A 13,900-nucleotide genomic window follows, 5' to 3' on the forward strand; every position below is an offset into this window, starting at 1 on the left:
AGAGGGGGAGGAATTGTACAGTCTGATTGCCACAGGTAGGAAAGACCTCCTGTGGCATTCTGTGGTGCACCTTGGTGGTCTCAGTCTGTGGAAGGTGCTCAGAGTGGCATGCAGAGGGTGGGAGTTGCTGTCCAGGATGCTGAGCAGTTTCCTCAGTTTAAGAACAACATTTAGCAACCAATTAAGTTCTAAAACCGAGGTTCCATTGTATATTAAGAGGATCTTATACCTACAATATGAATGTAAAATCTGGCCTTGAGTCGTCAGCTACTGGTTATGCATGTAATTATCAGCACATCTCACTGTCAAGACTGTATGTTCCTATTAATTTGGTCTTTAAAAGCTAAATGCAAACCAGACCAGTCATCAGGTTTGATCTTGTGGAGAACGTAAAGTGATTGTTAATGTAAAGTTACACATAAATGGTTGAAGTATTTTCTGTCTTTCAGAATCATGTGAAACTTGGTGTTCCTGCTGTGGTTGTCCTATGATTACGTTGCTGTAGGCAGGGTACAGCAGTTTCTTTTTTCTTCCCCCACCCTGGTGCTTTGATCCCTCAAAGGCTCCGTCTCCTCCTGCAGTTACAATGCCAAGCTCTTTGATGTATCTGTCTGTCTGTCTGTGCTCTGTTCTGGCCCTGGCTTAACTTATTAAATGAGACATGAATGTCACGACCTCACATCATTGTCTCTTATCGCAGTTTACCCGCTATACCTGTCTGTGGCAGCTTTAAATCCTTCCTTTTAATTTCTTTTGTCCTGATAGCATCACCTGCTGCAGAATACGTTGAATTGCAAACCTGAAATAGAGATCACTGAGTGTACAGTACACCAGATGCAACATTACAGGGGTTTTCCATTAGAATGGTTTGAGCAATCTGAAGGGTGTTATCCTGAGGGTCTGTGAACAGATGCATAATGCAAATCCATCTGGGTTGTGTCCAAGTCCTTGTCACTATCTTGCAGGTAAATAAACTGTGCGTAGCAGTAGAGACCATATTATGGCAGATGATGAGTTTGTAGCGTATATGTTTTGTTTAATTCCGAGTAACCTATTCATGCTTATATTGTGTATTTTTTCACACTTAAAATGTGTTGGTCCCACTGTCACAAGAATAATACAAACTCATGAGTGCATTTTTTTTAATGCAGAGACAGTCTTTTCTACTAATAATTAACTACACGTAATTAAACATGCTAATTTATGCATTTATGTTAATTTTATTGGCCTATTAAGCAAATGATTTAAGGTGAATTGTAGGACATTTTATCCCAGTAGCAAAACTTTGTCATAATTACAAAAGCAGGGCTGGCAACTTTCCAACACACAAGACAAGTGGAATAACTAAACCTAATTTCCATAAAGACGTGACATAGGCCAGTATTCACACTGTTTTAGACGAAGTGTATTTACTTGCTTTCTATCTTGTATTTACACAAGACAAGTGGAATAACTAAACCAAATTTCTGTAAAGATATGAAGTAGACCAAATAATCACATTATTTTAGCCTAAGTGTATTTGCTTGCTTGCTAGCTTGTATTTATTCATTCTCTCTCTCTCTCTCTTCCATGTTCTTAACAACCTGTTCTGCTGTTCTCTAATGCCACCCCTGAGGCATTTTTAAATTTATTGGTTTTGGACGAAGGCCCTTGCAGCATAAATAAACTGAACGAAACAATGGAGTGAGTGAATGAGCATCATACCAGAAGAGTTAAACACTAGAAGGGGCAGGAAGACACACTTTCCATACAGTAGCACTGAAAGTTCTGTTATAGCTTTTCTTTCTGTACTAATCCCTAATCACTTTGCTTTACTTTCCTGAGTTTTCTGGATTTTATTCATCTTTCTACTGTAATACATGTTAATAAAAGACTTGCTGCATTGTAACTTAAATCAGCAGAATACAGATAGTGTATCACATTTCAGTACAACCAACAGTTTGTGTTGACTCCTTTCTTTTTGGTGGTAGCGTTTTCGATTGCAGCTATATCAAACGAGCCTATAAAACTGAGACTATGTTCTGCAAAGTTTTGTGTCTCTCTTATTACTGTGTCAGCAAGATTCACCACAAATTGCCACATAACATCAGTGTGAAAATCACAAATTTAGTGTCAGTGTCAGTACGCCATGCAGTGCCGTCTAAAGAATTCATCAGGGATGAGTCTGGGTTCATAGGTTCCCCAATAAAAAAAAACAACTTTTAAAATCCTATTGGTACAGGTAACACATGATACAGATACTTTGTGTAGCAGTTGTTAAAATAACTGGATGGCAAATTGTCATGATGTTATTTCAGACTAAGAATAATGAGTGAGGATTTGGATTTGTGGTAAATCTCCAGGACTATAGCCCAGTCAGTAATAAGGGATAAATGATAAATGGACTGCATTTATATAGCGCTTTTCCATCTGCATCAGACGCTCAAAGCGCTTTACAAATAATGCCTCACATTCACCCCGATGTGAGGGTGCTGCCATACAAGGTCCTCACTACATACTGGGAGCAATAGGGGATTAAAGACCTTGCCCAAGGGCCCTTAGTGATTTTCCAGTCAGGCTGGGATTTGAACCAAGGATCTTCCAATGCCTTAACCACTAGACCATCACCTAGCTGCATTAACTGAAGGATGAGAAACTTGTTAGGATCAGTAACTAGCACAGCCTGTTCTATCATCACAAACTGCTTTAAGGATATATGGTGCATCCAGAAAGTATTCACAGTGCTGCACGTTTTCCATATTTTTTTTATGTTGCAGCCTTATTAAAAAAAGAAACAATTTTTTCCTCAAAATTCTACATACAATACCCCATAATGATAATGTGAAAAAAAGGTTTGTTTTTTTGCAAAGATTTTTGCAAATCTATTAAAAATAAATTTAAAAATGTAAGAAATCACATGTACAGTAGTGTCCTTTGCTCAATACCTTGTTGATGCACTTTTGGCAGCAATTACAGTCTCAAGTCTTCTTGAACATGATGCCACCAGCTTTTGGCAGTTTTGCCCATTCCTCTTTGCGTCACCGCTTAAGCTCCATCAGCTTGGATGGGGAGCGTCGGTGCACAGCCATTTTCAGATCTCTCCAGAGATGTTCAATCAGACTCAGGTCTGGGCTCTGGCTGGGCCACTCAAGGACATTCACAGAGTGCAAAGGGTGTGAAAACGTAGGTACAGTAGCGTTCAGAATAATAGTAGTGCTATGTGACTAAAAAGATTAATCCAGGTTTTGAGCATATTTCTTATTGTTACATGGGAAACAAGGTACCAGTAGATTCAGTAGATTCTCATAAATCCAACAAGACCAAGCATTCATGATATGCACACTTTTAAGGCTATGAAATTGGGCTATTAGTAAAAAACAGTAGAAAAGGGGGTGTTCACAATAATAGTAGTGTGGCATTCAGTCAGTGAGTTCGTCAATTTTGTGGAACAAAGAGGTGTGAATCAGGTGTCCCCTCTTTAAGGATGAAGCCAGCACCTGTTGAACATGCTTTTCCCTTTGAAAGCCTGAGGAAAATGGGACGTTCAAGACATTGTTCAGAAGAATTATAGGCTGTTGTTATAGGCTATTAGTAAAAAAAAAAGTAGAAAAGGGGGTGTTCACAATAATAGTAGCATCTGCTGTTGACGCTACAAACTCAAAACTATTATGTTCAAACTGCTTTTTTAGCAATCCTGTCGATCACTAAACTAGTATTTAGTTGTATAACCACAGTTTTTCATGATTTCTTCACATCTGCGAGGCATTAATTTTGTTGGTTTGGAACCAAGATTTTGCTTGTTTACTAGTGTGCTTGGGGTCATTGTCTTGTTGAAAACCCATTTCAAGGGCATGTCCTCTTCAGCATAAGGCAACATGATGTCTTCAAGTATTTTGACATATCCAAACTGATCCATGATACCTGGTATGCGATATATAGGCCCAAAACCATAGTAGGAGAAACATGCTCATATCATGATGCTTGCACCACCATGCTTCACTGTCTTCACTGTGAACTGTGGCTTGAATTCAGAATTTGGGGGTCGTCTCACAAACTGTCTGCGGCCCTTGGACCCAAAAAGAACAATTTTACTCTCATCAGTCCACAAAATATTCCTCCATTTCTCTTTAGGCCAGTTGATGTATTCTTTGGCAAATTGTAACCTCTTCTGCACATGTCTTTTATTTAACAGAGGGACTTTGCGGGGGATTCTTGCAAATAAATTAGCTTCACACAGGCGTCTTCTAACTGTCACAGCACTTACAGGTAACTCCAGACTGTCTTTGATCATCCTGGAGCTGATCAATGGGTGAGCTTTTGCCATTCTGGTTATTCTTCTATCCATTTTGATGGTTGCTTTACGTTTTCTTCCACCCGTCTCTGTTTTTTTTGTCCATTTAAAAGCATTGGAGATCATTGCAGATGAACAGCCTATAATTTTTTGCACCTGTGTTTACGTTTTCCCCTCTCCAATCAACTTTTTAATCAAACTACGCTGTTCTTCTAAACAATGTCTTCAACATCCCATTTTCCTCAGGCTTTCAAAGAGAAAAGCATGTGCAACAAGTGCTGGCTTCATCCTTAAATAGCGGACACCTGATTCACACCTGTTTGTTCCACAAAACTGACGAACTCACTGACTGAATGTCACACTACTATTATTGTGAACACCCCCTTTTACTGAATCTACTGGTACCTTGTTTCCCATGTAACAATAAGAAATATACTCAAAACCTGGATCAATCTTTTTAGTCACATAGCACTACTATTATTCTGAACGCTACTGTACCTAAGTTTTCACACCCTTTGCACTCAGTGAATGTGCTTGAGTGGCCCAGCCAGAGCCCAGACCTGAGTCTGATTGAACATCTCTGGAGAGATCTGAAAATGGCTGTGCACCGATGCTCCCCATCCAACCTGATGGAGCTTAAGCGGTGCTGCAAAGAGGAATGGGCAAAACTGCCCAAAGCTGGTGGCATCATGTTCAAGAAGACTTGAGACTGTAATTGCTGCCAAAAGTGCATCAACAAGGTATTGAGCAAAGGGTGTGAATACTTACGTACATGTAATTTCTTAGTTTTTTTATTATTATATTTAATAAATTTGCAAAAAAAAAAGCAGGGGTGGTGGCCAAGTGGTTAATGCGCTTGGTTTCAGTTCAGAAGGCTCCGGGTTCAAATCCCACCCCCGCCACATTTCTCCATGTAATGTGGAGTTGCGTCAGGAAGGGCATCCGGCATAAAACCTGTGCCAATTCAACATGCAGATCCACCTTGGATTTGCTGTGGCGAGCCCGAGTGCAAACAAGGGAGCAGCCGAAGGGACTTACTAATAAATTTGCAAAAAAAAAAAAACACTTTTCATGTTGTCATTATGGTAGAATTTTGAGGGGGAAAAAAAATAATTTCATCCATTTTGGAATAAGGCTGTAACATAACAAAATGTGGAAAAAGTGAAGTGCTGTGAATGGTTTCTGGATGCACTGTATAGATTTTTTCAAAGGCCTTCCGGACTCTTAAGAATTACACCTTCACTCCACGGACTACAATTGTACAATTTCATGTTGCTCCAGTTCAAACAACGTGCCCATTTCAATATTTTACACCTCTTCTTTACCGAACTTTACTATTACATGGATCCCCTATGACTCTCTTTGCCTCTACAACAATACATCACAGCGTGGCCTATTCCTTCAGATTAGTCCACACCACCCTCCTTACCCCTGCACACATTGTTCCTGGAACCCCTTCCTCTAAAATACTCTTTTCAACCACATTAGGAACTCCTCTAATGACAAAATGTGTCTTTCTGTCCACCAAAGCCAGGTTCATAAGTAACTGGACAGTGACACAAATATAGGGTTGTGCCTCCAGTGTGGCTCCTGGTAAACTGTAGCTTAAGTTTTACGTCATCTTCTTAAGAAAATCCTTCTGTTTGCCACTTCACTTTGTAGCAGTGTAACAGCTGATACAACAAATAGACGTTCCACTATACACAGCTTCTCCAAACACATCCGCAGAAGCCTATAACTTTTAGGTCTGTCTGGGTGTTTTGGTGGCTTCCCTCACTAGACTTCTTCTTGAACAATCACACAGTTTTGGAGAACTGTACTATGCACTATGTCTCAATATTCATCTGTGTCACTTAATGCCTTTCTGTGGCTTCTGGAGTTTTGTTGAATATTAATCGTGTGAGATTGAACGATAATTACGCCGGACATTCCATGAAAACGCAGCAAGATTTTGGATTTCTGTTGACATTCTGATGATTTCTGTTGGCAATGATGAAGATGGATTTTAGCTTTGTATGTAAATTTGAAGATTTTTTTTTTTTGTTTTATTATTAGTTCTTTTCCTTCTGACAATAATGTGAATATTTTCACGTTATGGACAAAACACGACATTTGTGCGTGTCGTCTTGGGCTTTGGGAAACGATGATGGACATTTTGTGGGCAAAATAACTAATTGATCAATGGAGAAAGTAATCAGCAGATTATTCAAATATGGAAATAATTTAGGGAATAACCATGTTGTGTCTGATGATTTGCAGATATTAATGCTGGATTTTACAGTTGGAAATTAAAAGGAGTTTTAACATGCCGCCGGTAAAATGGATATTTGCAACCGTAATCCAGCATTATCGTCTGCAAATCATCAGACACAAGGGGGTTATTCCCAATCAAATCCAATTCCATCGTTTGCACAGTTTATTTTTCTGTAATTCTGTCGGCGACGCTTACCATAGCAACAGCGTCATTTCGCTTGCGGTCAGCTGACAGGGCCATTATTGACATCTGCATAGCTACGCGGTCTTAGTGTGGAGTAATGCATCAAATGTGAAACGGTCGAATATTTTGCCACCGTCAATGCGATATTTTATGGTCTGAAATCTCACACGGTTAACCAATCAGATTTGCAGAACAAATGTAATTGGATTAGAATGTTAGTTCCACCCTTAGACAGGTCAAGATAGGAGGGTTTGGAAACAAAATGACAGGGGTGTGATTGAGATTGTTTCAGCATGTGCAGCTGTGTGATGCAGGGTTTATCCAGAGAAGGATGCTGAGGATGGAGCCGCTCTGCAGGAGGAGATGAGGGTAGTCATCTAGGAGGTTTATGGATGTTTCTGAGGAAGGACATGCAGGTAGTTGGTGTGAAGGACAAGATGAGCTGGTGTGGTGACCCATAACGCGGGCAGCATAAACAAGATACATTGACTTCCTGTTCATATGAGAGCAGACTTTGGGTTTTGTTATTAACGTATAAACCTTTGAATGGCTCTGCACCCTCTTACTTCATTGACTTAGTTAAACCATGTTAACCTCCTTGTGATCTGCTGCTCTGTCCTGAAGGTCTGTAAAATGTAACCTGCCTGTTGGGCTTTTTCTTCTTGTGCTCAGTTGTTATGGAACTGTCTGCCTGCTGAGATTAAGATAGTTGGATCCTGTCGACTCTTTTAAATCTATATTGAAGACACGTGTTCTCTATTACTTATAATTAGTACATTTTTGAGGTGAAACGAGATTGCAGTTCAGGTTTATTTTGGGTTGATATTTTCTTTTTAATCAGTATGTAGGTATTATAAGTCTGTTATTGATTTTAATGTTTTGTTTTTATTATTGTGTGTTCTTTATTAATTGTCTTTTTTCTTGTGTACTCTTTCTCACTTGATGTTGTGAAGCGCTTTGTAGAGTTGATGGAAAACACTGTCCAAATAAAATTATTAAACTTTTTTTTTTTTGCGTGTTTATACAGTGGGCGCCCTGTCATCTGGTTGCCATTTGAGGGCAGAATTACAGATAATGATATCCTAGAGCGAGACTACAGTAGCTAAACATGCAACTGTTCCATTTGATTCCTTCTCTTTTCTTCTGCCTACTTTTTTGGTAGCTTGGTGAAGTGGAATTTTACAGATATTGACACTCGGAGGATGCAGTATTTTTACTCCAGTCTGCTTAATTGTTGTGGTTTAAGTAAAGTTTACTTTCAGGTTTATCTGCCTTAAAAAAAATAAATAACTGTCACACAGACACGTCACCCCACACTTTGTCTTTCTCACATCTGGTTTCAGTCAGAATTCAACAGTTCCCCAGCAGCCAAAGTAGAAGTAGGTTAAAGCAGGGGGATCAAATTTCAAGTTCTCTCAGTCATTTGAATTTCTGTTTCTGGGAGTTGGATGTACAGTATGTTGAAAGAGATGTTACAGAACAGAGCCACATGCAGAGAAATGTATGGCCTCTTGCTACAAAGCAAACTGTTTTTTTAATTTGTTTTTTATTTGTATGTCCGTACATGTGCAGGTAAATTTTACGTAAACATGTTGGCTTAAATTTTTCAGAGGCATTGTTTAACTAATGCATTTGGTTACGTTGGACCTACTATGAGAACAGCTGAAATAGAACTTTTTAAGTTGAGAGACCTGAATGAGAAGAACTAACTTTTTATGTTGAATCCACTGAAGGCCAAACATAGACTAAAAATCTAATCGCAGACAGATTAATCATCATTAGGCCTCTGGGACTAGTGCTCATCTCCAGATTCCCGTAGAGTGAAGCAGATGAAAGTCTGTAACTCTTCTTCATCCACAGCTTAGTTCCCAGCACTGGTGGGTACTTGTTAACAACTTAGTGGGCTGGGCAATACTGGCAGGAAGGCACAAGTCAACCTGGGAACACATCCCACAGTGCCCATCTATCTTTCAAAGCATAATGTATTGTGGATCCCCTCACCTCCTCCACAGCAAGTCTGATAAATTCCCAACACTGATTAATGTGATACCTGTATGTGCACATGGGTGGAGAGGGGTACTCAGTGGGCACAACATGCAGAGCCGCTGTAGGGCTTGAACCTGCGATCATATGTCCCTAGTTTCGCCTCGCTGAACCACACTTGCCAACATAGTGGTAATACCTGGATTTAGACCATGATTTGTAGATCTGCACTTCAGCATCTATACTATTACTTCATTATGCAGTATTATGTGAGTACCATAAATAATAAATTAATTAATATAACTTTACTATTTTCCCCTAATCAATTCACTTTTTGTTTCATTCAGTTGAATTGCTGAGAAGTAGAAAAACCTTCTACATATAATTATACAAGCAACATATGTGCTAGTGCACATACAGATTCTATGCTGTAGTTGTCATTAAATCTAAAATTCCTAAAGTATACTAGTTCATTCGCTTTCATTTTAATATTTAAATTACTAATCAACTGGAATGTTTCAGTATAGTTGGTAACATATTTAGCACATTTAGCACAGATTCTGTTCTATTCCTTTTGATATGGACTCTGCAACATTGTTTGAAACAGTTTTTGAAAGACTCTGGATCAGTGTTTCAAGTTAGTTTCAATGAATTGTAGAGCAAACAAACATTTTGGCACTATCCCCAGCCACACGTTCAGTCTATTGACTATTCCCGGTATTAGCTTCCCATTCTGTTGTATCTTTAATCGAATACTTGCCAACATAGCGGGTATCATATTTCTCCCTGTGGCTGCTAGTTTGTTAGCTTAGAGTAACGTAGTGAAGAGCAGAGTGTCCAGAGTTCACGAGGCAGACAAACTACATGTGAGTTTTAACCAAAGCTTTTTATAATTTTTGACAGTTTATCCAGCCTCCCTGTTCATAACTTAGTAAGTGGCACTCGTGAAGGAAGGCACCTCCATTACATATCCAGTAGGTAACAGTACCTCTGTGGGATGTTGCATAGGCAAACCATAGTTGTACTTTTTCTAGTGCATCAATTTCACTAGATGCAGTCAGGTTTCTCATCCTTTTATGTTCTTTTAATTTGTTGAGTTACTAGATGTTATTCTACGCAAGATGGCTAGAATGGACTCAGCCACTCACTCACCCACTCATCTACATTTTTTTGCTGAGGTCCAGGAGTATTTTCTAGATTTTTACCATACTTTCAGTCATTCCCATGTTCAGGTTTTTATTTATTTTTTAATAGCATACAGCTCATGTGTTGCATATTAAAATTTTTACTACAAAATCTCAACTTTCAGAATAGACGATATATTTGTTTAGAACACTTAGTAGAAATATTTTACTCTAAATCAGAAATAAATTAAATGCCTTTTTAGAATTTTTTTCAAATCTTTATTGAAAATACAACTTTGTTTTTGTGGGCGAACTGTTTTGGGGCTAGAAATGGGTTCATCAAAGTCTTTGGCTCAAATTTGTGCACTATATGAAGAAAATTGAATATGGCTGGATTGGTGATTGGGACATCCCTAACTAGAAACAAAGAGGAGGAAGAGAGAAGAGGTGAACTTGTGAGAGAGAGAGAGAGAAAGCGCGCTGGACAGTCAGAAAGAGAGAGTAGGGATGGGTATTGATAAGATTTTATCGATATCGACACCATTATCGATTCCACTTATTGATCCGATTCCTTATCGATTCCCTTATCGATACCTCTTGTGAGTAAATAAATACAAAATTGGTCACTGGATCCTTAAACTCTGGACATAATAAACTCTACATGGTGGATCCATGATCTCTGGACATAAATGGAAATAAATAAAATCTGTAGTTTCTCAACAGCATTTCCTTTCAGACATTATTGGCATGAATGTCTTTCCAGACGTCTGAGCTGAGCTCTTGCAGCTGTCTGCGCTGCATGTCAGGATGTAATTCATAAAGAATGCAGGACGTCTCAATTTTGGAGGGAAAAAACATTTTTGTCGATTGTAGTTTATTGTCTGTATCACAGCCTTTGGGAAAAAGATGTCATTTTATTTAAAGCAGCAATTCATTTTTAAATTATTAATTCCAATCGGACTCTTGTCTCGGCAGAGAGCCGCGCAGCGTTTGGAGCTGTGCCAACGGAATGGAGGACGATTCTCATTTCTTGACTGCAACAAGACAAGAGTCCCAGTTGGTGACTTTAATCCACACAAAAGTGACTCACGATTAACATATTTTAATGGCTTTGAGAGGTGTTAAGAAGCGGACTTGCCGCTTCTGAAGCGCAGCGACTTAAACAGCCAATGAGCCAGCGGATCAAAGCATTGCTTCATTGGTTCACGCTTCAAAGTGGAGTCACGCTGCATGCTGGTTGATTACAACCGCTGTAGGGTCTGTAATCAACATAGAGAAATGATCATTTTCCCAACAAACACCCTCAAAAACAATGGCTGCTTTGAAGGACCAATAAGGGAATCATTAAGCAAAAGACTGTTGATATCAGTGGATCAAATCATTTCTTAACGATACTCGAAAATAACTGGTTCTCGATATCCAACCTGAAGAGAGAGTGAACGAGGAGTGTTGCATTACACCAACATATGGAGAACTTCTAGTAGAGGTGTTGCATGAAATTAAGTCAAACACCTGGCTGGTGGTGCACCTTATCTTTTCCATCTCATGTAGACTTTGCTCAACTGCAGATCTGCTGGAAGTGACAGATGTACAACCACTGCACATCCTGCTCTGAATAAATATGAGCAGAATTTGTCAGTTTTCTCTCTCTTTTTTTAAGTGAGCTCTCTGCAACATACTTTTTTATATTTGTAGTGACAAGAAAAATATTTTAGAGTTATCTTCCACAAAGTCCATATGACAGTCTGTGATTTGTCTCCACAGGTCTTCCCGCCCCTACCCAATGAGGCTGAGATTGCACACACCAAAAAGCTCTTCCGACGCAGGAGGAATGACCGAAGGTAACAACACGCGTGCACTTAACACACACGCCTCAGTCAGCACTCAGCCAGTCCTGCAGCCTCAAACATCACTCCTGAGCCAAAGCTCGGGGGAGACAGGAATGCAGGCTCCATGCTTTACTGCAGACAGGAAAAAATAACTTTAGGGAGACAGAATGTTTCGTGTTGAACAGGCCACTCAACAGAATCCAGTGCACACCTCAGCCGTGTGCACCTTGAATCCTTGAGCTTTCTTCGTGTCTTTTGTGCTTTGCACCTATCAGCCCACCTCTGGAGTCCAACTCTGGCAGCGGGTTTTTAGTACCACAAATTTTATAATCGTATCAACTTTGCCTTCATTGAAACCAGGTTCTTAAGAGAAAAACATTTCTCTCCCTCTCTTTCTCTCGTTGCGTCCCTCCCCCCTGCCCTGATGTCAATGGAAAACCTTTCTTCAGTTGCTAAGAGACAGGCAAAGAGAAAATATTTATGTTGAATTTGTGGTCAAAGAGGGGAAATTTTAGCTATACCAAATGGATGAGAACACTTTCATCCTTGTTTTTAAGCACAGAGTATAATTGGTTGTGTCCAGAGCCATTGTGTTGTTGTTTGAAGAGCGCAGTGCAGGCTTGACAAAAGGGAAAGAACACAAATGCAATCTTGGACCAACAGCAGTTTGCTTAGGATTGACTTCATTTTTTTAGTCAACTTGAAATACTAACATACTCTATCCTGTTTTTTTTTTTTTTTTAACAACACTGCTTTTTTGCACACTACAGCCTGTTTGTCTTGCAGGCTTACGACTTACTGGGTGTACAGTCTAACGTAAGGGTGGGCAATCTGACTGTTGGGAAAGTGTAGGAACACGGACCCACAACAGGGGGCGCAAATGAACGGACAATGGAGTAAGTCAAAATAACAACGCTTTACTGTTGTGAATGTGCACAACGAATACAACCAATCACAGAAATGGACAACAGTCAATTCACAAAAGTGTCGTGTGGGCAGGCTCGAAGATAGGAGACACCTCTCCAAGGTAAGACCGGAACCACACGGCTTCCTCCGCCACAGGACCCCGGGAATACTGGAGCCGCCAAGTCCCGAACTCCCAGGTGGCCACTGCCTCCGCGTGTCGGACCTGGTACTGCTGGCGAGGAACAAAGAACAGTTAGATGGGGGCGCGTTTGCACCCAGGACTCCGAACAGCAGGAAAGGTACCTCCACCTCTCGTTGGAACAGTAATCCAAAAACTAGCTCAATCCAAAAAGATGCACTCTGTTTGCTTCGATACGTTACCTCTCCGGTAGAAACGATATCTCGGCAATGAGGTGGAGATGCCGTCCTGCTGATATACCCCACTGATGATTGCCGTCAGCTGTCTCAGGTGATGGGTGACAGCTGTCACCGAGGCTGCTCCCGTGAGGCGGCGGCGCCCTCTGGTGCCTGGAGCCCGCACTCCAGGCAGGGCGCCCTCTGGTGGTGGTGGGCCAGCAGTACCTCCTCTTCAGCAGCCCACACAACAGGACCCCCCCCTCAACGGGCGCCTCCTGGCGCCCGACCGGGCTTGTCCGGGTGGCGACGGTAGAAGTCGGCCAGGAGGGCCGGGTCCAGGATGAAGCTCTTCTTCACCCGGGAGCGTTCTTCGGGACCGTACCCCTCCCAGTCCACCAGATATTGAAAGCCCCGGCCCATCCGTCGGACGTCCAACAACCGGCGCACTGTCCAAGCCGGCTCGCCATCGATGATCCGGGCAGGAGGTGGTGCCGGACCGGGTGTACAGAGGGGCGAGGTGTGATGGGGCTTGATTTTTGACACATGAAATACTGGATGGATCCGCAGTGAGGCTGGAAGCCGAAGCCTCACTGCGGCGGGATTGATGACCTTGAGAATTTTAAACGGACCTATGTACCTGTCTTGCAGTTTTGGGGAGGCCACTTGCAGTGGAATGTCCTTGGTGGACAACCACACTTCCTGCCCGGGGCGATATGTAGGGGCCAGGGTCCGCCGCTGGTCTGCATGGGTCTTCGCCCTCATCCGGGCCTTCAGCAAAGCAGAACGGGTGGCACGCCACACCCGACGGCACTTCCGCAGGTGGGCCTGGACCGAGGGCACACCGACCTCTCCCTCAACCACCGGGAATAATGGGGGCTGATACCCCAAACACACCTCAAAGGGGGAGAGGCCGGTGGCTGCTGACACTTGACTGTTGTGGGCGTACTCGATCCAGGCCAAATGAGTACTCCAGGCCGCCGGGTGCGCGGCTGTC

The 13,900-nt window shown here is 41.5% G+C and overlaps 1 protein-coding gene across 2 annotated transcripts in view; it reads left to right on the forward strand.

Annotated features, from left to right (window-relative positions):
* The window catches only part of ctif (CBP80/20-dependent translation initiation factor), a 171,802-nt gene that overhangs the window by 62,412 nt on the left and 95,490 nt on the right, over window positions 1-13,900 (forward strand). For both annotated transcript variants that reach the window (XM_034191677.1, XM_034191676.1), the window contains exon 8: window positions 11,579-11,655. In XM_034191677.1, coding sequence (XP_034047568.1) covers window positions 11,579-11,655 — 77 coding nt within the window. The remainder of the gene's footprint in view (window positions 1-11,578; window positions 11,656-13,900) is intronic.

The sequence above is a fragment of the Thalassophryne amazonica genome, chromosome 17 (assembly GCF_902500255.1).
Source record: "Thalassophryne amazonica chromosome 17, fThaAma1.1, whole genome shotgun sequence".
Taxonomy (NCBI): domain Eukaryota; kingdom Metazoa; phylum Chordata; class Actinopteri; order Batrachoidiformes; family Batrachoididae; genus Thalassophryne; species Thalassophryne amazonica.